The following is a 26,343-nucleotide window of genomic DNA, read 5'->3' as shown; positions in this document are numbered from 1 at the left end:
ATGAGCAAGAAGTGGCGCAACTCGGGAATTACACAACGTTATGAAATACGTGAAGTCATGCGAGACAAACAAGAGCGAGCGCGGGAGTCTCTGCTGCAAGCGTCGTGCAAATTGACCCGAAAATTCACTTGAGCGATTTGAAGCCGCCGCTATAAATTTACTTCACTTTGTGTGTTATTCTTAATTTGTATATATGACTGCTGAATGAACAAGGAGAAATGGTTTATGGTGCAAGCAGAACCACAGGACCAGCAGAATTTAGGGTCAGCGGGTTTATCCACCTGCCGCCTGAGGGGAAAAGGAAGCCCTATTTTCTGCAACAGGTGTGCTGGCCTGCCACAGCCATCAAAACAAGAAAAATCACACAACCAGAATGGAGAAAGACAGGTCGGGGGTGGGCCGGTGGAGCGGGGAAAACAGTAATTATAACGAACTGGTGGCTCTCGCTATCAGAAGTGTCAGCTGACGATTTGCTGTACCTCTTGGAGAAAATATTTGTTGCAGCAGTGCAGGATTGGTTTGACATGGTTCCACACTGTCTGAATCAGAAGTGCTGTTTGCCTTTACGTCACAGCAAAAAGAAGAAAAACGAGGGCAGCAGAGGCTAAAAGTGAAGGATAAATAGAGGGTAGTAGTGGACAGGGAGGCACTTTAGAACGCAGGTTTATGTTTTCAATCAGGAGATTGCGATCACAACATGTAGCCTGAAGCAAATGGGCTGTAACTGGTTCTCTGAGGGAGGTCCTCCGGCTCAGAGCGCACACTGGTTCAAGATCATTACTCCCTTCTCGTGACAAAGAGCTCCGAGAATGGCTAATGCTGGTGAACATTAGGGAAGGGCATTCTTGATGAGTGTACCGAGATGGTAAAGTAAATATTAAAGCAAGTGGGGGAAGTCCTGAACACGCTGGCTTGAATAGGAAATAAGTGAAGGCAGAAGCATTGTTCTATTGTATAGGAGCTGTTTTTCATGCAACAACCAATTCACTGTAAGAGTAGGGTTTATTTTGGAATGACGGTTTCGGATTTAAAAAGAAATAAATAAGAAATAATGTCAGAGCCTGTGAGCTTTTCCAACTCCACAAACATAATTTCACTTGCTGCCACCACTCGGATAAACAAACAGCCCACACACCAAAACTAACACGTTTCATCCCCCAGGATTTGTGCCTGGAAAGACGGAGTGGCTTCTAAACAGAGAGGAAAACACGTCCATGGCCCGTCCCGGGCAACCCACCTCTTCAAGTGTCCATTATGGGCTTTATAACACAACATTAACCTTCTGGTGATGCCTCGCTGCGTTACAGCTGTTTGGAAAGGAAAATCCTCAAAGCTATCCCGCAGTAAAAAAAATAAAATAAAATAAAATAAAATAAATAACAAAAATAAAATGAATGATCAAAAATGCAAGTGGAGCATAAACACAGTACGAGATCGACGCTGATAAGACGGAGCAGGGAGGACAAGCGTATTTGGCATGAAATTGCAACGCAGAGCAGCCATCAAAAGATTCCACCAACCACACGCATCCATCTGATAACAGGCGTGAGCCGGCAGAGTCACGTTCACATAAACACACACACACACACACACACACACACACACACACACACACACACTCCTCTGGATATGAACATCACAGGTAATCTCTCCAGTTTATCTCTTGCATTTACAGACACAACACACACACACAGGGAAGCGTGCCTACCTTATCTTCTAGTCTGATCATTCGAGCGCCGATCGTCGGGTATTCTTTATCCTCGCCTTTTCCTATTGAAGAAAAAAAAAAGATAAGAAAGACATGAAATGAATAATCCCTTTTCTATGCTTTCAATGACTAAAAATGAAGGGCCTTCAACACGAGGTAAATAAACGTGTTGTCACATCCTGGTTGTGTTGCACCCATTACAGGGTGAACACACAGAATATCACAACTACACTCTCTTTAACACCTACGGGAAATTTAAAGACTCCCGTTCTCTTCATATGCATGTCTTTGGATGGTGGGAGGAAATAAGAGCACTCTTAGAAAACCAATACATGCACAGGGAGAACACAAACTCCACACAGAAAGGACGCAATCCCAGAGCTGAACCAGGAATGCCAATGCTGTGACATGAGAGGACTCACTATTCATCCCCTCAAACTAATCATGCACACATTTAGACAAACATGTCATGGTAACCAGCCTCTCGCTGGGAAGTGAAACTATTTTGTTTTGCTTTGCTCGATCCAGCCCGAGCGCTGACGTATCCGTCCCACCGCTGTTATTTTTAGTTGACATGCACGCTGTGGTAGGGGCACTTAACGTTTCCTAATTGACCAAAGAAATGTGTTTTCGGCGGGGCGCCTGACATCATCTTCCCACTGGCGTGCTAATGCACATCGGCCGGCGCTGTGACACCGGCCGGGACGGCCAGGACGCACATGCGCACGAGCATGAAAACACATGTGATCGTGCCCACATCCAAACAGAGCCACAACACAAACACTTCAGGGACCTCTCTCTCACTCGTATTTAGTCTGGCACAGCTTCGTGTTCGCCGGAGTTGTAAACACACACGGACAAAGTGAGGAGTGATAGTTGTCTATCAGATGAAGACTGTTTTTTTTTTTCTCTATATATTTACCTGGGAGAAACATTCCTGGTTTTCCCAAAGTACCATCCAGCCTACAGGAAGAGACACAACAGAGTAGATGGTAAAGTCTGTGCAAAACAAACTAGGACCAGCTTTAATTGGGTTTTATGAAAGAAAAAAAAAAAAAACATTGCAAGTTTTAAACAAATCCATAAATAACTGATATACTCTTGAAATATTGAGCACTGAAAAACACATTAAGATTATCTTGAACATGTGGGACAAGGCGTTTGAACACTGCACGCTTAGTTAACCACTCATTTAGTCATTTAGTCACCGCAAACTAACCATAAAGTTTCATCACAACATCTTGGTAAATCTTTCATTTGTGAGGTTGACCCACATGTCTTCTGATGCTTTGTAGTGTTTTTGACTTGCTTTGTAAACTCTGGCGTGCACAACATGATGAAGGTTCTCTCCAGTTATTAAAGGCCATTAATATCAATTTTAACATCAAGAAGAAGAAAACGCGTGTTCATTTATTATGCAGCTTTGGTTATTGTCAAGAAATTAAACTTTTATTACACTGCATTGTACTCCTGAGTCTTAACAATTGATGGAGCTTGAACGTGTTCTTAATAAAACAAAGCTGGAAACAGAAAAAAATGTTACTGATAAAACCCAAATGTGGTAAAACTGAATAAATGCAAGACAGCAAATGACTGCAGACAGTTTCTGTCAAAATAGCAGAAGGAACAGAGTCTCAAAGATGAGTGAGTTTAATGATGTGTGATTTTTCCACTTCATTGTTGTGACTTTATGAATCAGTAAGGAAGAAGCTTAAATGAGAAATAAGCCTCAATCCAAATACTGCAGAGAAAAAAAGCAAAAAAAAAAAAAAAAACCAAAGTCGCCACCTTCTCTGCAGCTCTTTGATGCGGACCATCATGTTGAGGTGACCCTGGGAATACTGCTCGATCACGTCTCGCACATCGTAGGGCTTCCGTGCTTGCTGTGGATTCACGCACACAAACACACACACACACACACACACACACACACACATACAGACACACACACACAAACACGCAGTGTGACACAAAAGCCATTGTCAAACCCAACCTCCGTTGCTTGGGCCCCGAAAACATCCCCAACCCCCTTGGGTGCAAAGGGTTCATTGTTAACTCAGTGTGCGTGTGTGTGTGTGTGTGTGTGCGTGTGTATGTATGCGTGCACTAACAAGTGCATGGTCATGTAGAAAGCAATCGTGTTAAGGCCCCTTTCACAGCTTTGTGTGGTGTGACGCTGATACTCGGAGCATCAGAAAGAACCCGGTGAACTCTTTAGGGTATTCTCAGCAGCTGAGATCACTTAGGCCATAATTGAAAACATACTGAAGACTTGGAAACAGTCAGAATATAGGAACCGTTCTGCAAAACATGCAGCACGAATGCGCTAAATGGCTAAGCTATTTCAAACATGTCTCTTTTTTTTTTTTTAAACTGAAGTATTTTACTACACATTTTTTCATCGTGCTGAGTTTGCTCCAGTTTGAGGCCATGCCCTGCTGGGTGTGTGTCTGTGTGTGTTTTTGTAAGAGTGTGTGTCTCTGAGCGTGCAGCATACAGCAAGTGAAATCCTACTGTAGCTCAAGAGACGGGCTGTAGTAGATTTCCCATGATACTACAACTGAACTGGAGACAGCACAAAGAAGACATGCAGGTGCAAGTTTCAGGCATTTACACACAAATACACACAAATACACACACACACACACACACACACACACACACACACACACACACACACACACACACACACCGATGCTGCAGCTGATATATGCCCTCAAGGCGCCCCCTCCCACTCCTACACACACACACACGCACACACATAATCTTTCTTTCTCTTCTTTTGTCACCCCTCCTTTCCTCTGGTTGTGCTTTTCTTTGTGAATTTCCTTTTGCTCACCTGAAATTTCCTCCTGGCCACAAAGTACTGCATTCTGCGGAGGACTTTTACTGCTGATCTCTGGGCATGGGACAGCCTGTGACAGAACAAGACATGAAATTGCAATTAAAGAAGGTACTGAACTAAAGACTTCAGAAAAAAAAAATTAAAAAAAGAAAGCATGCTCAGAGTCTGACCGAATAAATCTTCACCGCTTGTCAGAATAGTTGGTAAACGTGTCTACCACTAAACAGCAAAACAAATGTAGCACTGATGAAAACCATACGTTCGCAAATATGCAAATAAACATTCAGCTATATGCACCCACACAGCCTATCAGCGATTATCTTTTCGGTCAAAACAGTGAATCTGGAATCCTCTCCGACGCGAAAGGGAAGAAAACCAGACTCGGCTCGCATTAGGAGGACTCCCAAAACACAAGTCCCTCAGCTCAAAGCGGCACATCTGTGTCAACACATGGGAAAACCCACTGTTGTGGAGCTCCGACACGGGAAAAAAAAAAAAAAAAACCCGCTGGATGCAAACAACATGCACACACACTGGAACTCGCATACCATAGTGAGAGTATGGCTGTTTGTTTTCGGCCTGCACGCTGAGCGCTGGCGCTCGTTCGGTTTACTTTTCAGAAATAGCTGAGAGCCGTGCGTGGCGAAGTCACGCACACCTGTGGCGGGTTTGGATGAGTGAAAGTAGATTGTGCAAAAACTGGCTGACATTTTGGCGAGCGGGTGTGTTTCTGCGGTTTGACTGATTGAAAACACACAAATGCCGACAGAGGAAACAGATGTACATGGAACATAATCAAGTATAATCACCGAAGCGAAAGGTCTCCGCACTGTTTTCAGGTCCCAACATTCTCAGGACTCCGGCCTCTCAGGCCACACTCCAGTGTCAATTTAAGAAAAATGTATTTTGCTGTCATATGTTTTCAATAGTTCCGCAAATGATGCTGGGAGATCGTTTAGTTCTCAGGAATAGATTACACACCAGTGCATGATCTCTGGTGATTCTGTGTCATTTAACTGTCAGCACTGAGTGACTATTTGAAAATGTAACCATTAAATCAAATCTATTCAGATCATGAGATGAAGCACAGGAAGAATAAAGCGGCAGAATATAAGATGTTCTTGCCACTAAAGGAAGGGTCGTCTTTTGACAGAGGTTATGACTGAAACTGAACTCAAAAATAATGTACATACATTTATAGATTAAAACAGATTTACAAACAATGCTTTTAATGTATAACTAGTGCATGACATTACAGTTTATCCATGACCAGTGTAGACCAGCAACCATGATTGTTTGCATGTAAGCTGCCGTCAGATGTGAAGTTTCACTAAAGTAGTGTGCAATGTAATCTTAACATCAATTTAAAAGCGATACTCTAATGAATCTATGAATGGTCACAGAAAAAAAGATCTGAGCAAAACCGTGTTTGAACAGAGGATGTTGAAAATAATCGCTAATGACAGTCATGCAATGATTTCGGATGAAAGCTGATTAAATTTCTGGACTTTATTACACGATTTTCTTGATTGAATTTGATCATTTCATTACTCTGAAGGGTCTTTTTGTCTATATGATTTTTAAGGCCCAGTTGATTGATTGCTGTTTGTATGCGTGTGTGAAAGCCACCAATGAATAGTCCATTTGTCTTAGATTAAAGTGGTCTGAATAGAGGGTACTGACATCCATCCGAAAGTGAACCAGCGATTAATAGTTGCCCGAGTGGTCAGTTAAATTGTTTAATGCTTTAGGAAGAAAAGCACAATTTTCTGACAATTCTATCTCAAAAATATATAAAGGGTTAGTTCAGTCACATTTGGATGAAGTCTTGAGATATTTGTGATCTGTAGCACCCCTTATTCCAGGGTTTAAATTAGCTTTTGTCCTGGAAGATGGAACTTGCCTTGAATATAATGATTCAAGCTTTTTTGTGTTTGTTCCTCCTTCAACCTCAGTCTCTCTGTCCGTTCGTGAAAGCCGATGATTTGTATATTTGCACTGAAGGTTTACACGCGTCTGCGCGCAGTTCTCAACACTTGTGTGAGACTACAGTTCATGTACACACGCAAATGCGTCCTCTCCACCCTCCCCAAACAAGGCTCTTTGTGGAGTCAACAAGTTGCTCTGAGGTCTTAATTAGGCTGACCGACAACAAAAGGACTTAACAGACAATGCGTTGACATGGGACCATAAAGCATGAACATCAAAGGCTGCCACACTGCTGTCTTTTTTCCTGCCCTTCGTGCTGGGGCTGCCCAAGCTATAGGAGGAAATGCACACAAACAATACCAAACATAAAGAGCATGAGGCCCTATTTGAAGGGAAGAAAAAAAAAAAAAAAAAAAAAAGGTCTTCCACCCACCCCCGTGCTCTCCGTCGTTGATGGGGAGAAGGATGTGTTTTCTTTTTCTTTTTTCTGTCCTCTCGGAGGTTTGAGTATAATTGGGAAAGAAAACATATGTAGGAAACAAAAAACATGTGCGGTTTTGATCGGTGTACAACTGTACCCAGCTCTCTCCTCGCCCTCCTCCTGCTTCCTGCGTTTGACACAAATGCGCACACATGTTCAGCGGGTAAGTGTGATAAAAGAATAACATGGCAAGGTTTTGGTCCAACACCCCCCTTCGTCTCCACTCCATTAAACTTTTGGCACAGGGAAAGTGAGGGAATGCGATTCCCACATCTCTGCCGGCTCCAACTCTGCTTCTTCCAGTTTGTCATCTAGGTGTTCGGTTGAATCGCTGGACTCCTTTTTCAGGCGGCAAAGCTTATAACTCTTATATTCCTTCCATCATCCTCCACAGTATTAGTCATTCGTCTGGAAACATCGGTTGCGTTTGCAATAAACCCATCTTCATTAGTTTGGCCGTGAGAAGTCATGTATGAGCTGTAACTGCTGGCGTTACGAATCAGCCTTGACCCTCTCAAGAGACTGTGACGGATTTAGCCCCATGGCTTCCCCCACACCCTTCTTTCTTAATAAATTTACTCTTTACTCATTTTAAGATGGTCACTTTGGAGACCTCCTTGTTGTCAATGGCAACGCTCACCTCAGAGCCACCACCCCCGAGCTCTCTCTCTTTGGGTGGAGACCCTCAAATATCCTGTGCTTCCATGGAGCGCTGTAATAACCTTGGAGTCAGTCAAGAGAAAGCAGCCGTCCACATCAATGTGTTACGGTCAGGGCCCAGCAAGACTGCTGGCTTGTGTGTGTGTGTGTGTATGAGTGTGTGCGTGTGTGTGTGTGTGAGAGAGATAAGCTTTATGACTGGTGCTTTGGTCCATCAAAGAGATATGCTCTTCTTCTGTTCTCCTCAAAAACAGACATCCCTTTATCATATCTGGGGAGGATAAGATGACTACATTCTTTCAGAAATGTTTGATGTGGAAGTGATGGCATGCCGGAGGATGCCACGGAAACACGTCTAAGAGCGCAGTGCAAAGACTCCTTAGCATGACAGGCGGAGCTTCCCATTCAATGGGAGGAGGAAAGAAGTTGTGAAGAATTATTTCTTCAGCTGACTGACACTCGATCTGAATGGTTCTCGTCGTCCATTTTTGCAAACAAAATCAAAATCGAGAGCAAGAACAGTACAGATCTAATAGATCAGGGATGTGTTAGGCTCTGGCCATGTAGTATGAAGTGATACTTCAACATTTTGGCAAATTGGCCCATTTAGCGCAATTCCTAATGGTGCGTTCACACCGGACGCGAGTAGCGCAACGCGAGTAGCGCGGCGCGATTCGCCCCTGGTTGGCCGCGTGTGCATTTTGTGACCCAACAGCGGCTGCCGCTGAAATCGCGTCTCTGTTGCCGGCGGTCTGCTTAATTGCTTGATAAAGCCCGACAACGTCGTCGTCGCGAGTCCAGGCGACGTGTCTGGATTCATAATATTTGGCAGAGGCGTTCAGAGCATGGTGAGTTTCACCATTTACTCCAGGAGCTGCGCCAGGATGAAGGACGCTTTCAGCGGTACTTCCGTCTCTCCCAGGCCCAGTTTGACGAGCTGCCGTCCCACATCGGCGCTCGCATTCCACCGGGGACCCGACCTCTCAGTAAACTCACGGTTTAACTAACAGTAAACACTATTTCACCACAATCTCTTTACTCAGTTTACCCGGGGAACCGACCTCCTCACTAATCTTCCTCCAAGCTCATTTTGATTCCTGTCCCTAGAAAAATATGACGAAAGGAGCTCAGGGCGAGCGCCGACCGCTGTGATCAGTTTCTCATCCATTTCTGGTGTTTCCCGGGGGCTCCGGCACGTCATAAATTACGTCATATAGAGCAGCTCTGTGATTGGTTAGCCGCTCGCGAATTCGCTCGAAAGTTCAACATTCCCAACTTTCAGCGGCGCGAGTAGAGCGGCGGAGCGGAATTTGTGCCGTGTGACCGCTCGCCGCTTCCTGGCCGCGCGAAAATCATATATTTTCTATGTAAATCGGCCGCTCTCGCCGCGCTATTCGCGTCCGGTGTGAACGCACCATTAGTCATTTCGAACAGCATACTTACTTTTTTTTGCGAGGGCGAGCTGTTGTTTATTCAGAGGCGAGTCGGGGAAGGTTTTCGGGACGGACACAATGGGAGTGGATGGTATTTTTGTTCCCCCTCGTCAAACTCATCAAATACAAAATCCAACAACCCCCAAGCACTTTGGTGGACACGTTATAATCCGCACATCACTTCCATCACGGGTTTGAACTTGACTCATTCACGACCCGAACCTGAAACGCTGGACTACGTGCGATATAGGAGGCGAGGAAGACGCAGCTGGCTCAAAAAGACCTCTGATACAATAGTCTTCCTTCTCCTGCTGTGTCCGGTCCATTTGTTTTTACGTCTCCCATTCCCAGATCAATAGACACTGATCAAGACAGGCTGGAGACAATAACAGCAAACAAACCACATCAAAGCCCGGTGCCCATTAGGAGCTGACGACAAAGGGAGAACAGCGAGGGCACGCCTCGTTTGATGTGTGTGGTCGCCGAGGAAGGGAGGAAAAAAAAAAAACTTGAGAGAGCAGAGATATGGCTGATTTTAGCATCTTTCTAAAATCCTTTGACAAAGGAGGCGTTTCAGAAATGTTTTTGCTCATGTGTAAAAGAACATAAAATGCAAATGCAGGCAGATGATGTTAAAAAATAATCATATTAGTTTCCATACAGTGCAGTTTAAAAATGGGATTACTCTTCTTGATTAAATTGACACACACACACTTCTTTCTTAAAATCAATCGTAACTCCCATTTCCATCTCCCAAAGTCTATTTGTTACCTTTAATCAAACCATAAAAGATGACTTCACCTAATCATTTAATGGCTTATCTCATGGGCACCTACATTTTCTTCCCCACGCATTGAAATAAATCAGAATACAACCACATTTTGGTCAATATACTAGACACAGAAACACACTTCATTTCCGTGCTTTTCACTGATGTCCTGACTAATCGTGACCGTAGTATAAACTGAAGACTTGCTTTAAACTAAAAATTGGTTATTCCCAAACACACACAAAGACAGATGAACACATTTATATTCACATAACCTTTTGGACCAACTGGAAAACTCCCCTTAGTGTAACTGTAACCTTATTCTAACTCTAACCTCAGTCTAACCCTAAAACACATCATCGCCTTACAACGGAATGGTTTTCTTTATGAGTACTCACACACACACACACGCACTCACAAACGCACACACACACACACACACACACACACACACACACACACACACACACACACACACAGAGTCACCAAACACCTCTAAAGGTACATGTGAGTAAAAGATTCCAGTCCTTAAACTTGTGAAAGAATCCACCCAATATAAAAAAAAAAACCTCTCTCAATGTCGTCAACATCGCTGTGACCCCAGAAGCGTCCCGCCCAGGTTTAATGTAAACTCAGCCAAATCTCGCAACACAACCTGTGATTATTGGAGGAGAACAGAGACGGTCGCGGATCTTTACACTGCGCGGACAGAAGACCGAGGAGAATAATGAGTGGTGAACTCTGCTTGACACCAGTCTAAGTGACAAATTATCAAAAATTTGGAAGAGGAGGTTTCCAGTTAGGCGGCCAATAAAACTTAAAACCACAGTCGTGGGAAAACGCTGCTTGCCAAGCTATGAAGGCCACAGAGGAAACAAAGTTTTAACTGGAGAGATTAAAGAATATCAACTTGAATTGTTTTGATATAGAATATAAGCCTGTTTTTCTTTTTAATGAAATGTACTTACTCGCAGAGTGCATTACTTCACCAACCTGAAATCAAGTTCACATTTTTCCATTTCAGCAATCTGATGGTATTTTGGATGTATTTTTGGCTATATAACATATATCACTGGATATTACATCTAAAATAGGCCAGTAAATTCCCAACTCCTATCCGACACTATTAATTTACATGTCTTAATAAAAGCTTTGCCAACAAGTGGTTAAATGTTGCTCCAGATGCTGTTGTTGCATAAAGCTCACGGGCTACGTGAGGCCTGAGTGCGACTGCCACACGGCTGAGGAAAACAGCAACAGAATACACTTGTTTTCAGTCTGCGATTTAAAAAATAAAGTGTTATCAATGCATCTTGTACAATTAACACTGAATGTGAAATTCAATGAATCTGGCAATGTCAGGCCCGGCCCGTGGCTTCAGACTGACTGAAAGTGGAACTGAACGGCCACGGTTCATATCGCCACATCACACCCGGACGGATCGGCCCTGACCGCCTCCTGGTCACATGCGTGGAGTAAATTGAAAGAGGCTTTTTGGTGGTGCCAAATAACTCATGACTGTCGTGTAATTGATCTTCAGCCTTTCACATTGGGTTTGAGTTCAGAACTTTTGTCAAAAATCACAGGGGTTTCATGAATGTTCTTAATTTCCCGTGAACTGTTGTGGTTTTGGTAAAGCTGTTAGTAAAGGAAGCCTTCTTCAAAGCCCAAGGTTGGCAGTTTGACCCCCTATTTTACCTCATGAGTCAAAGTTCCTGCAGGCAAGACACTGAATCTGATGTTTCTCCCAATCATGTGCAAGCACCTTGTATGGCAGCAGTTAGTACTGGTGTGTTAGCTGATTTAGACACCATTTACACAATGATGATCTGCTGAAAACAGCATTTTTTTGTGTGCTTTGAAAACTGTTACTTATATGCACAGAAATGCTGAAAATGTATTCGAATTCTCATATGATTATTAGAGTCGGGCTCCTCCCTAAATCTTCTGAACAGGACTTGTAATACAAGCTATTAGAGCAGCTTCCTCAGATGTGAGAAGAGAAGGATAGAGGGTCTCTGGGTTGAGGTTGAAGGCCGGTGGTGCAGCCTGGGGCCGAGGATACGGCAGTGACTGCTCTTCAAAGTGAGCCTAATTAGAGAGTTGGATAGTTTGGGGGTTAATGACCCCCTCTTTGCTGCCAGACCTTGTTCAGGTCTAAATACTTAGCCTGAGGTGTGTCAGTAATGGAGGCATGTGTGTTCATGACAGTATCATTATTTTTTTTGGTCAACATTAGTTGATATTCACTGCTCAGAAAAACAGAGCAGTTTTAATTCCAGACATCACACCACCACTGGTAACGTGAGCAAAGACAGCCTTTCCTGAACATATATGAGGAAATTCAGGTTTCTTAAATGATCTCCTTGTACAGCATGACTGCTTTCTATTTTCGTCTCTCTAAACGTTCCCATAATCCTTTGCTATTCACCGTGATATATGTGAAATACTGTGTACACTGCAGCAGAGCCGCTGTCTACTGTCCTGACCATAAATTTCCCCGTAATCCTGTATGATTCACAGTAATGTACTGCATGCTTATCTTACAGCGTGTTGCTGGAAGATAGACAGTAAATGTTGCTGAAATCACAGCAAAAATCAAAGAGTAACAAATGAAGAATTTTGCATTCTTCAGGCTGTGCCCATTGTACGCTACTTAAATCACTCATGATTGATAATCACAATATTTGAACAGCAAACGCATAAATGAGGTAATATAAGATAGCTTGTTGGTACTTACAGGCAGCATTAAGACTCGGTGCATGATTCCCAGAGTTGGGGGGGGGGGGAGGACAATATAACCCCTTGTTCTCTGTAATTTTTCCCAACATAATACATCTGAAGCTGAAATACTCTGAGGTTTTGGGGATGAACACAGCAGTTTGTTTTGATCCTTTATTTTCACCGTGACATCAGTAGTGTGTTCATGTTTCTTTCAGCTCTGGTCACTTTTCAAATTTAAATATATACTTTCCAATTCTGACTTTAAAAAAGTCATCCATGCGTCCATCTTCTCACAAATTAACTACAGAGAGCCAAAACAAGGCAGCGATTCTCGGACTGGGCCCATGTAGCTGTTCCAGCATAGGTGACTGTCTGTCTGCAGCTTCCTTCAAAAAGCTCCCGAAAATCCCCCTTCAATCAGTTTACAGTTTATTCCGTTCTAAATGTGTGATTTATGAAATGGATATTTTTATTTAGCTGAATTCATCACTTTTATCATAATTTCTGAAGGAAGATTACAAGAATAAAGTATGCAAGGAAAAAAAAACTTGCTGTAATTTCTTCATGAGCTGTACTCTTATTATCATGACTTTTATTAAACAAACACAGTGGAGTTTCAGCCGCTGCTGCTTCTGAGCATCGCCTGCTGTTTGTATATCTGTGTAAAGCTCGCCTGAATGAAACGGACCACAATGGCAGCCAGGAAGAAGTCCAACAAGTGACTATACACACAAATCAACATGCAAGTGTTTAGAATAAATGGAAACAAATGAGAGCAATAAAGATGTACTTATTGACATAAGGACTTTAACAAACTCCCTGCGTATAAACATTCCTCGGATAATTTATATGCACGTGCACGTCACCAAGACTCGTAGGGCGATCGGGTTCCTTTAGTGGGGAGTGAGCTGGTGAAGAAGGATTTATAATTCATGGCCTAATAGGATTTGTTGCTATTTAGCAGGATTAGGCATGTTAGAGAAAGAATCTATTTATTGCTGCCAGTCGGGGGGTCCCCCTGCCGGGGTGACGGCGAGGGGAGGTGCTGCTGAAGTTCGGTCGGTGGGGGATGAATGATTTTTTTTTTTCCCCTTCTTTTCTCCAGTCACATTCTGCGATAACCCCTGGCACTAACACCCTTGAGCACCCAAGTCCACCCCTCCTCCTAATTGACCCCCAGCTGAAGCCGCACATCTTTGAAGTAAAACCGGCTGCTTCACTTTCAACAGTCCTCCGGTAATCCAAGCACATGAGCCCGGCGGTCGGTGATGCCAACACACACGGCTGTAAATGTACACGTGTGTGTGTGTGCATGCGCACGTCAATTAGCACCACCTCACCTCGTGGGAGCAAGGGTTGACTGGAGGTGGCGGTCACAGAGCTGCCTGGCTTAATCCACACTGTGGACCCAGCGGGAAAACAGAGAGGAAGAAGCACAGGAGGCAGAGACAGAAAGAAAGGAAGAGGTGGAGGGTGACCTGTGGGCCTTCTCAGCTGAGGGGCTTCCCTTTTATAAGCCAATGGGTTTAGATTATAAAACTGAGCTCCTTTTCAAAAGAGCATTATTCTTTCATTCATGTGTGGTTGGGGCTAAAGTGGGGGGCTGACTGACATTAAAGGCTGCTGTTTAATTAGGCCGTTCTACAGTGGTTAGCCTTTTTGTTCCTGCTTTCAGCTTTGGGAGGCCGACCTTCCTCTATAATGGTCAACGGCAATTGTTCAACATTTACAGCACCGGTTATCAACCACTGTGCCGCGACACAATACTGCGGCGTGAGAGATCATCAGATTGCTCGGATGCAGCAAATCATCTCTCACTGACGATCCTGGCTGTGGACCAACGCCGCAACCTTCCCAGCAGCCACGTTTTGTCTTGGCATTGCAGGGGCAGGCGTTTGCGACGGACAGGACCTCCAGAGTCGGTGTGCTTCAGATGTAAATTCTCGTCAGCTGGTAGCCATTGTGAACTGGATCCTCAGCCGGATGCTCTTGAAGAAACAGCTAAAATCCTTTTTTATGGTGTGCTGCAAGTTTTTTTTTTTTTTTTTTTAATAAACTTGTGACTCAGAAAGATAAAAAAAAAAAAAAAGTGATTTTGTGAAAGTGGACAAAATTAGTTCCCTTTCATTGACAGTAAAAAGCAAGAGAAACTCGCCTACATGTCTTCTGTCTCACCATAGCAACGGAGAGGAAAACAATATAGTAGAAGTTCAGATGAGGAATACGGAGGCCAAACACAACGCTCCAAGGTTCTTTCAAAACACAGAGAGGAAATTAGTCGGAAAAGGTCAACTAATGAACAACCGCCTCACTGTTTCTGGTTTGGTTTTCATTTATTTGCACATGATACAAGATAAGACTCAACCTAATAAAAACAGAACCAAAAACAATGAGACCTCCAGTAAACACACTCTCCTCTTTATTTCCTTTCGTGCGTTAAATCAGTCAGGATTGTTTTTTAACTGTTTCTGCACATCAGTCTGCTTACATAATAAGGAATCACCTTCAGCAGGGAAGAAGAAAAGCACCAGGTAGAGTAGAGGACTAGTGGAGGGGGAAGTAGTGGTAACAACAGAAACTCCCGAATGGACCGGGACAGCTGATGAGGCTAAGAACATCTTGGCAGACGAGCTTTAATAGTTTCCGCTCCTGGTCTGCAGAGCAGTTAGCACACTGACTCGGTCTCTAGGTCTGTCCCTGTCTTGATGATAATTACACCAGCAGTACAGGTTGTTTTGGGTTTTTTTTTTTAATCCACAATGAAATGTGGAAATGAATGAAAGAATATGTTTTAAGCAATTCAAAATATAAAATGCATGATACGTGATTTATGACTGTCCACAACAACACTTTTCTGTGTGCTTAGAGAACATCTGATCGATATGAGGAACACAATTACATTGAAAAAGGTGAATACAGGCTATGATCCCATCTCTAAGCGCTCTACGTCATCAACTGCTCCTCGCTTGCAGCTACAGTAGGATCGGATGACTGCACACTGAAAGTTCACGGCCCAGGAGGAGGTGAAAGATGATCGGAGGGCTGAGAGGGTGCAGCAGGGTCTACGACTGCTCAATTTGACCTTCTTAATGTTCACCTTCTTTAGACCATCGTCAGGAAGAGTTAGGGGCCTGTATCACAGTTCTGACGTTCTTCAAAAATTATATGTTGTTGGCTTTTTTCAAGAGTTCAGAAACTATCGCCCACCTGATTCGACAATATTTGAAGAGCGCTGAAGCTGTCGTCTACAAGGTCAACCAGTGAAAGTTGACTGTGCCACAAAGTCTGCACAGAAAGAGCTCCAAGCACAAAGAAGTCTTTTTTTCTTAGAATGTAAACCATCACATCAACAGTAGTGATTCATAAATTATAACCCATCAGCTTATGAACATGTCAGTTCAATTTTTATTTTCCTGTGGTTTGCCTGTTCCACCCCAGACCCCCTCTGTCAGGAAAGTGGACAGGACAGTGCTCGTCATCGTACAGCCCCTTCAATATTACTTGATACTTTGTTATTTTTCCAACTAGTATAACAGTGAGTGGACAAATCTGCTGATCTGGAGATTGTGCTCCAAAAGACATGAAATCTAATTTGAGTGGGAGAACAAACAATAGACAGAACATTTGAGACAGAGCCGAAAACAAGCGTGGCTGCCAACACTGAAAGCAGAACACAGTGAACCAAATGTTCAACTTATGAGCCCAGAAGATAAAAACTAAGCTCCAAATCGAGACAACAGAATTGAGGAACAAGCGTGCTTTATTGCAGTAATACCCTGAAGTGATAACATGTCAAACAATCCTGTATTTTCAAGAAATGTTTTAAAGTGAAAGGCAATTCACCGAGCGCCTGAGATATTAGCATATAAATATGTGAAAAAGAGTCAAGCATAGGGATCAGTTGTTGCAAATAACATAATATTACCGTGATAAAACAGTACTGCCCTCATAACACAACGCAGCCTGCAGGGTAATGAATATGATGAAAAATGACTTCCAACTCAAGTCCGCACTGACAGACAAGAAAAACAGACGTGCTGGCTGGAGGCCCGGAGCATTAAACGACAGGCTGGAGTTCAGAGGCATTTATATGTCACAATACTAAACTAACTGCAGATCAGCTGATATCTGTCAACATGGCTCCTCCAACACAACACTGACAGACCGAGTCAGCAAAGTCCACATCAAACACACGCTCCACAGATCACGAGAGGGTCGGGCAGATGTGAAGCAGAAAGAAAAATGAAGGCTCAAATAAGAAAATGATTCAGTGATGAGAATGGTGGCGATCTGAATCCAGGCGCTGGGAAAGTGGGTGGAAAGCCGTAATTGGATGCTTGTTCCCGGCCAATTTTTCAGGGCAAATTATCAACGCATGGGTTGGACTGCTGGAACCACACTGTGGAGGAGGGAGCGCATTGAGAAGCCGGTGCGTCACGTTAACAGAATCACTTGTCACAGTGGGATGATGTGACGGATGGAGCAAAGCGCCTGCTGCTGCCACACCAGCCGACCCTGCAGCAGGTAGCCCTGATAAATAAAAGATATGGACATCGAGATCTGTGTGTGTGTGTGTGTGTGTTTCTGTGTTATGCATGCACTGAAATGTGTATATAAGCACGGTAAAGCTCCTCTTGGCGGAAAGCACAGGACCTTGTCTATCTCAGAGCGAGGGAGTAAAATGATGACTGAGCATGTTGCTCTTGGAAAGCCCACCACACTTCGCCCGTTCCAGCCTCGGGCCGCCTTGTGTGCCCTCCCGTCCTCCAGAAAACAAACTATCACTCACAGCTTGCCACTGACCTCCAAATTTCCAAACTCAAACAAGCAAAAGAAATATACTTTGGATAACAATAACTTTGGAAACATAATCACTTCAGGGCTTTTATTTGTTGACATAAAATGCTACACTAGATCATGACTTCAAAGTTGGAGGCTGTTGAGAAAATTGAGCTAATTAAAAAGCTGCCTGCTGTCTTTGTCATTACTGCAGCGCAAACAGCTTCTGCAGTTTCTAATGTGAGTCCACATCTACTGCCATCACTGCAGGTTTGTCTACTAAACATCCATGATGGTGAATTTTGCCTTCCATTCTATTCAAAATGTCCTTTTTTCGTGCTGAATTGTGGGTATATAGAGGCCTTTCCAGCCCAGTGAACTTATCTTCATGAAAATGTTTGAGATGGTTGGAGCTGATGTCCTATCCTATAGAAGAGAGGTAAATGGGGTCATAAATGGATAGACATACTCTTGAATAACTAATTGATAGCAGTGCTCAAAAGTGACCCAAGCCAACATCTTCCTCATCATTTCACCACCAGCATCCTGAACTGTTCATGAAGGCAGGATGGATCCATGAGTTCATGTTGTTTAAACCAAAATGGAACTGCTATCTAATGGTGAGAGCAGAAACTCAGATTCATCAGATCAGGAAACTTTTTTTCCCAATATTCTGTTGTTTGATTTCATTGGACTGTGAGAACTGCAGCCTCAATTTTCTGCTGCTGGTAGCATGTAGCAGCATGCAGGACTTAGTAGCTGCAGTAGTCATACACATTTAATTGTTATGTACTTGATGCCAAAATCTTAGCTTGATGCGATGTTTCTCTACTTCAACTTCATATGAAACTGCTACACAGTCGACCCAGCCTGTGACTGGATGAGCCGGATCTTAAAGCAGGGGCCTGTGTTTTCTGCAGCTGGCCAGAGTCCAGCCCAGGGAGGGGGAATATTTCATACGTGAAATCCTGTCCGTGCAGCAATAGGTGAGGTAGCTTAAAGCTGCCAAGAGCGGTGCTTGTCCACCTCGGCAGGGTGCACACCGCTGCACTATGGGAAACACAACCTCACGTTTGACATGTACAAAAGCTCATATGTGTATTCAACTCTCTTTTCAAAGATAAGGGTACATATAGACACACAAAGAGGGGCCTCAAACACATGCACATAGAATCAACAGAGGGGGGGGAAAAAAGGGGAGGGGAGCAAAAGTGGCGCAAGAAAAGGGAAAGAGCGAGAGAAAGGGCAGTGGCAGAAAGAGTGAGAGATAAAGAGAGTGAAAGCAGGGCTTCACAAACAAAAGAAAAGTCAGTTACGCACAGAGAGCAAGGAGGGCAGGAGAAAAGCAGCGAGAAACTGAAAACTAGCGAAAGAGAGAGGGAGGAAGAGTGAGAGGGAAGAGTGCTTCTTGCCTGGAGCCTTGGCGTGGGAGGAGTGGGAAGGAGAGGCAGCAGAGAGGAGGAGGACAGAGAGAAAGGAAAAGAAAAAAACAGAGATATGGATCGAGAAAGAGAAAGCATAAGAGGAGGAGGAGGAGGGTGTCAGGGCTAAGGGTGATTAAGCCCGGGGTCTCCTCTCTGCAAAGACACGTGCGCAGACTTAATCAAGTCGACGCCAGCCAGCCACATTTCCACATTACTCCCTGGCTGCCTGCCTGACAGGTCCGAAAGAGAGAAGGGAAGAGGAGTCCGCCTGGCCTCAAGAACCACCTAACCTCCTCCTCCTCCTCCTCCTCCTCCTCTTCTCTCCACCATCCCGGGGCCCCAGAGCTTTGCCAAAACACATGTGAGCTGCACTGGAGGGAGTGAATGGGAGTAAGTAAGGGAGCAAAGAGCAGAAATACTACTGACTTCCCTCAATGAAATGGTATTAGCTGCAGGGAGTAGCGTAAAACCCCTGCAATCTTCACTTTTGAGAAAACAAAAAGGGAAAAAAAAAAAAACAACTCTGCATGATAAAATCTAATTACTCTGCAGAAAGTGAGGAAGACCATAATCAGTACAAACTGAAACCGACCGTAGGAACATGTTTACAGTGAGTCATTTTGAGCGACAATGACTCACATTCTCAATCTTACTGATTTCTGCAGAATTCTGTTATTCTTTTACTCAAACACACCCTCTACCGCGCTCTCGTCTCAGTTATGTATTCTAAGAAACACTGTACAACCTCTCTTCCCTTTGTTTCCTCCCAACTGCTCCTGTTTCACTTGCATGCTCTTTTTTTTTTCCCCTCCTTGCTTCAGGCCATGTGGGTCCGAGGTGAGGTATCGCAGTATCATTTAATGAGCAGTTTAACTCCAACACACACGCCACCTGTGCAACAACGAAAAACATGCAAAAAAAGGTTTATTTCAAAATCATTTTATGAATTTCTTGAAGGAAACTGAGAGAAGTTTTTTTTTTTTTTTTTTGATGCAGCTCATCTCAGTATCCCTTCACTACAGTGAGGCTTGCCTGCAGCATTTCCAGCAATGGGCCAACTTCTAATCTTTGGAATGAAACTTTCTGATAGAGATTGAAACAAAGTGAGGTTTGGTTCCAAGCTGCGCTTTCTGAGGTGTAATGTCAACGCATCGCTGGAACAAGGGCCGGCCTGTGCCGGCCTCTAATCTGCCTTAAAATTATGCACAGGTGGTTTGATAAGGCTGACAGCATGTCGGAGTACCTGTATGTGCGAATTCGCGCGCACACTTGTCTATCTGCTGGCACCACTTCAAGTGCAAAACTCAATCCTGCACGCGTGCCCATGCGTGTGCACGCACAAATGCACAAAGGGGCCTTCACTGGCTTCCTCTGACCTGTGAGTGAGGACTAATTAAGTGAAGGGAGATGACAATGAACAAGGGCCTGCCATAGGCCAAGCCATCACTCAGGCCTGCTGTAATGAACACCCACCTACAGGTGTGCTGGTTCACACACACACACACACGGACTCACACACACGCACGCACAGGCTTCATTCAACACAAAAGAGCATGCTCAAACACACATTGTCATTGCCTGCACACATACAGTATTTTCACACTGTATCAGAGGAAGGCTGCAGCAGAGGGTCGCAGACAAAACACAACACAGACAATACACACACATATGTACAGCAAAGTTACACATTTAATGAGACACTGCAATACACAACCTGAAGATATACAATAAGATACGATATAAAACGACACAATCAGACAAATCAGAGGCATCACGACAAAACAACACACAACACGCTACATGAAGATCCACCAAGGCACGATGAGACATGATACAATATGCAATATGAATCAATTTATTGTCCCCATGAAAAATAACTATTTCTGAGCAACTACAACGAATGCAAAATAATGCCTTTTATATAGATCCATGATTAAAGCATTACCAACTCTTCAAATGGAAAAGAACAAAATCAATAAAACTAAAAGCACGAGAGTGTAGCGGTGGACTGAAATACAGGCCCGGGGCAAAACATTTCAGTTAAAACGTAAAATGCATCTGTTCTGTATGCGCAGGTCAGTCTGAAAACACATTCTACAAAAACAGTGTAATGCAGCCATTACAAACACTTAAGCAAATATTACAGCACTTAAAAACAACAAACAGAATTTGTCTGACACTTTCCATTTACTTAAGAGTTACCTAAGGCCTAAAGAGTGTGTTTTTTAGTATAATCTGTCACACACTGCAATGTTTTCAGAAAGCAGTAACCAAATCTGCCCTTCACGCCTGAACGCTTCCATCCACATTTCAATTGAGAATAATCTGCTGCTTGAATACTGTTACCAAAGCGTACTTCCTTCATGGCAAAGTGCAACTTAAAATACATTTCATTTCCCAGATTAAAAGCAGGTTTCCCCCGGCCGACTCAATTTTTCCATTTCCAGTGAGTGATTAAACCTCACCACTTCACTTCCTAGAAATGCGCCAGGTTAAGTGGCGTGGCTGTGCCCCGGGCACAATTTCTGCCCACATTTTATGAGCTTAATTAAGGGAGCCTAATTGTTTCTGAAAAGAAATAAATAAGGTAACCAGCAGAGCGCTTGCTCAGTTAACGGATTATTTCCTCTCTGAAAACAATAACAGAATGTTCTGGTTTGTTCCCCGGGAGGGTCTATTAACTATTCTCTTTCTGAATATTTGTTAGGAAAGGGTTATAAATGTGGACCTTGGTCTTCTCGGAGTCCTCCGAAGACAAATGACACAGAAAACAGATCGGCCAGAACAAAAAAACTCGCTTCTCCTCAAATGTCATATTTTTCCATGTCACAGTAGTCATCCATAAAATTATGCTTGGAAAAACATTACTGGATATGGAAGTCTCTCCAACTTTGATGAGTTTGAGCTTCACACAATCCCAACTGGCAGAATTACTATTCAGCATGTAATGAGAGGGGCCTCAGGCCAAAAAAAAAAAAAAAAAAAAAAGGCAGCCCACTCAAAAGAACATGTTTTTTTTCCTCAGCTTCCTCCAGTCTTTCTAGTATACCGACGGTCGGAAATGAGCCTCGACATCAAAGCTTGATGAGGAAGTGACTCTCTTCCCCTCCACTCTGTGGAGCTGTCCACTACACCTGACACGCGATGAGAACACACACGCATGCACACACACTTATACATACATGTGAAAATACACTAAGACGCCACCCTTTTTTTTTTTTTTTATTATTATTATTTCCGCCCTCTCACGTTTACCCAAATCATGATATCACCAAATGCTATAATGACATGCTGGAGGCCCACAAACACCTCAAGATTTGACAAAGGCGCACATAAAGAAGTTTTATGTGGGAGAGTTCACATTCTGCTGGGGGGGCGGGGGGGCTCATCCTGTGGTGGAATGCAAATATTTAGCTTGCTCCGGGTATAAAATGAAAACTACACAGTACAACAAGAATACCTGTGTAGCTACCCAGGTGACCGACAGTCTGGCTCCATCCACCAGGACGTAAATATAGTAATTACCCACAAGTCTCGTAGGAAGCAAGGGGGAGTGGGTAAAGCAGACTTATTCATGCTTACTGGACAATGATTCTTGGCGAAAAATGAACTTTATGCTGGTGCGACTGGGTTGTGGCTGACAACACCAGTCACAGAGGCCATGAGAATGTTTCTCTGAGATTTAGGGTACGTTGAAATATTTGCTGCTCACACAACAGCCAAGAGTCGGGACACCAGTACCCACACCCCAGGAGGAAAGCAGGAGCTGGTGCCTCTTTCCAGCATCAGACACGACCCTGATGTGTGGGACACATGCTCCTACTGCCCTCCATCTGATCATCTGATCCTAGCTTTAGTCAATGAGCGAAAAAACAAAAGCTGTAGCGACATGAACACCTTGACATGAACAACTGTTTACACCCTGATGCTGTGCACACTGACCGGCGGCGTATGATTGAGTAAACAATTGGAGACAAAAATGAAAAGGGGAACTTAAAAACAAGGACAAATGCAGATGGCAGACTGAGCTTAGAAAAAAAAGGAAAGATAGTAGGATTGACAGAAAACATCAAAAAGAGGAAGAGCACCCCCTACAGAGCTGCAAGAAAAGTTAAAGTTTTATGACCTGGACAGTGACCCTGAATGGAGTCAGTCTGGATTCATGTGGAAAACACAATGACTGAAGAATTTCTACAGGAAAGAAACAAACTATTGTTCATTATTTCATGTTCTAAGTAGTGTTTTGAACGCATTCATCAATCAAAAAAATCTCGCTGGATTCTAGACATTGATATCTCAGCATTTGTGCGGTTCGGGCTCTGGGGACGTCTCTCGGTCTCCACATGTGTCTTCTCAGCTGTGCCTTTGTGTGTGATGTGACTTACGTCTCGGTGCTGGCTGTCAGCATGTGTCGACCTGTACAAGCATCTGAATGGATTTTCCAGAGGCCGAAAATACCAGTGCCATGTGTTGGAGGCTCTCTCCCTTGTATATTGGCCGTGACACCCCTCCTCCCTCGCCGCACAGCGTGACAGCCAGCAGCACCTGCTGCACCACAGATACACCTGCAGCGCCGCAAAACCATGGAAACATCCGGGACGGAAAATCTTCACAGCAGAGTGTGATATCAAGCTGCAGAAATAATGTCGCTGCTGCAGACCCTGCAGAACTCTTCTCTCACAAAGTAGGAAGAAAAGGAACTGATTGCAATAGAAAATAAAATGAAACAATGTTTGAGGTTTGGGAGCTTTTCTGTGTGGAGTTTGCATGTTAATATCTCTGGTTTTCTCCCACAATCCAAAAACATGCATTTAAGATCTTCATAAAGAACAATTTCCTAAACCCACTGCTCGACGGACACACCCTGAATGCTTTTTCCTCCCTTTTTTTTGTCATATCGTCATGGATGAGACTGTTTCAACTCCTGTCAGACCTGACAGAGAATAATCAGAATTAAGTCAGCTTGAAAAAGGCTCAAAAAGTTGTAAATCTCCATTGAGCTGTGCAGAAAAACATGAGGAACACATTAACTTCACTTTTCCAGAAGCCGCCACATGTCCGCAGAGCTGGTTTAGGGATCTTCACATGTGCATCTGTCAAGATGTGAACAGCTCTAAAGACGATCACAGTCTATGTAATTTACGCACAATATATATGTACTATGAATGCTAAAAGCCTGCAGAGTAATGTGCTACATTATTGTGTGTTACATATTTCTCCGTATTTCCAGCATGAGTGCAGCGTCACTGATGTGCAATAATACCTTTCAGCAACATTTGCTACTATAATTAACACTAAACACAAAGCACAGCTGTGGCTGATGGGAAATTCATTATCTCTGCAGGTATCTGGTCATAAAGCTCAGTAGCGAACACACAGACTGTGTATAAACGAGCATCAAACCGACTTGCAGTACATTTCTTTGATTTTCATTGAGGTGGACTGCTTTGCGTTGGCGTTTTTAGGCCGACTGACCTCAGTGACCCTTCTTTCCCGGAGCCTCTGCGCTCCGAGCGTCGCATGCTCTGGTCAACCACAAGTTTTCTTTGGTTTTGTAGCTTCTAAGCTCTGTGACTGAATGACTGCTGAATGTTTTACTTTAGAGATGGAAAAAGTAGTAGCACTCTTAAGACAATTTAATAGAGAATTGCATCTATGTGCATTTTACAAAAAAGAAAATCGTATACTTTTAGTTTGTTAATACTATCACTTGTATTTTCTCTGTATTAAAAAATTGTACAATCACTAGGATCAACAGTGTTTCTCCACAGGCAACTTACACCTCTGTGGGTTGTTACATCTTCTAGTTATAGTCATCGTATTCATACAGGCTTAAAGTAGTAACAAGCAGACTTTCACGAATGTAAGCTTGAAATACAGGAAGTAGAAAGATAAAGTTCTCATGAAATGAAATACTCAAGTTGGCCTACAGTGAAAATGTAGGAATAGTGTTTTTATGCCTGCAGAGAATACATCTGACGGCATTTATTCCTGCTTTGTAACAATAACAAAAAACAACAACAAACCTATAACACTTACGGTATCCGTGCGTTCAAAGACAGCTGCCACATGAAGCGAGTGGCTTGGCTGACGGCGTAACGCAGGATGAAAACCCTGAGGAAACCCCTGCAGCCACTCGGCGCTCTCTCACTGCCCTGTGACTAAACAGCCTGTAAACCGCGCCCGGCCAGCGAACACACGTGTGTCTCGTAACAATTAAAGCTAGATGAAGGAATGGAAGAAAGAGATGGAAGGAAAATGTGTCGGGGGCGGGGCGGGGTGGGGTGGGGGCATCGCTGCAGCTGCTTTGTTGGGTGTGGGATTTCTTTTTTCAGTTTGTTTTTGACATTGTCGTTCACACACACACACACACACATTAAAAAAAAAAAAAAAAAAAAAAAGGGACGATAGCCGTTGGGTTCAGTGGTAATGGCGTGATTCATTTTAGATGTTTATTTGAGTTTGTCATGCTGACGGGGACGGGTGACAGGTGCTGAAAGCTGCTCCAAGTGTGGACGCTGGATGATGGCTTGCAGATGATGGCTACTTTTTTCCAGAACCCCTCGAAACTGGACTGAGCCCAGTTGGCTCCACAAAGGCAAGAACCAGACTGTTTCTCTCACTCATTTCTCCCTCTCCTTTTCCTTCCCTTCACATCCATCGCTGTGCTTCCTTCCCCTCCTTACCCCAGTTGAGCCTCCTGCTGCAGCTTCTTTGGACGGCACCTAATGGGACTTGGAGCTGGAAAGGAAAATATGGGCTTTGGAAAAAGAAAGAAAGGAAAAAAAAAAAAAAAAAAAAACTTGACTTGTTGCGGCTCACTTTTACTGATCTAATCGAGGATCAAATTCAAAGCCTCCCAAACATCAGGGCCTAAGCCAAAGTAATATCATACTATCAAAGCGTGTGTCATTGATAAATAGGAACGACTCCTGTCATGCATTTCTTTCACCCAGGAGAGAGGAGGGTAATATATTCCCACTCTTACAACATGTGTATTGTGTAACACGATGTGCTTTTGCGTGCATATTTTTGCTCAGTGCAGGGCGGCATGTCACTCTGGATCCCACTTGGAGCCGAACGGCCAGTTAGTCATTAGGAGCCGACTTGTCACCTGCAGGCCCGAAGGTCATTCATCACCTAATGGACCCACGGGACAACGACAGAGCGGCTCCGGACTCGCTAAACACACACACACTGAAATGTACACCATCCACAAACTGTTTACGCACTGAAAATGCAGACTGGTATAATTATAAACATACAATAACAAACACACACACCTCGTCAAGCAACACAAACATCTTTCGAGTTTCTCTCCACAAATGTTTTTTATAGTGCAATGAGGGCGACACAAGGAGCATGTAACATGCCCTGGATCATCATGCTGCAGATTCATCACCCAAGACGCCATATTTCAAGAATTAACGGCAACGTTTGGCTGGACCTCAATGCATTTTGTCACGTTTTATTAAAAAAAACCCAGAAAAAACATGCACGTATGTGTGTGTTTCACGACACTTTGTCAGTGGAAAGGTTCAAATCTTCAGACTATTTAACCTGCAGTTTGAGGAAATGTTACAGTAATCTT

At 43.6% G+C, this 26,343-nt stretch overlaps 1 protein-coding gene across 1 annotated transcript in view; it reads right to left on the bottom strand.

Moving 5' to 3' along the window:
* kcnq1.2 (potassium voltage-gated channel, KQT-like subfamily, member 1.2) overlaps positions 1-26,343 on the bottom strand; it is a 150,137-nt gene that overhangs the window by 57,293 nt on the left and 66,501 nt on the right. Inside the window, exons 14-17 of the mRNA XM_030096104.1 lie at positions 4,548-4,623; positions 3,497-3,591; positions 2,631-2,671; positions 1,709-1,770 (exon numbers count right to left, since the gene is read on the bottom strand). Coding sequence (XP_029951964.1) covers positions 1,709-1,770; positions 2,631-2,671; positions 3,497-3,591; positions 4,548-4,623 — 274 coding nt within the window. The remainder of the gene's footprint in view (positions 1-1,708; positions 1,771-2,630; positions 2,672-3,496; positions 3,592-4,547; positions 4,624-26,343) is intronic.

Source organism: Salarias fasciatus, chromosome 7 (assembly GCF_902148845.1).
Source record: "Salarias fasciatus chromosome 7, fSalaFa1.1, whole genome shotgun sequence".
In the NCBI taxonomy this organism is placed as follows: domain Eukaryota; kingdom Metazoa; phylum Chordata; class Actinopteri; order Blenniiformes; family Blenniidae; genus Salarias; species Salarias fasciatus.
The sequence above is the reverse complement of the archived record's forward strand: the minus strand, read 5'-3'. Positions and strand labels throughout refer to the sequence as shown.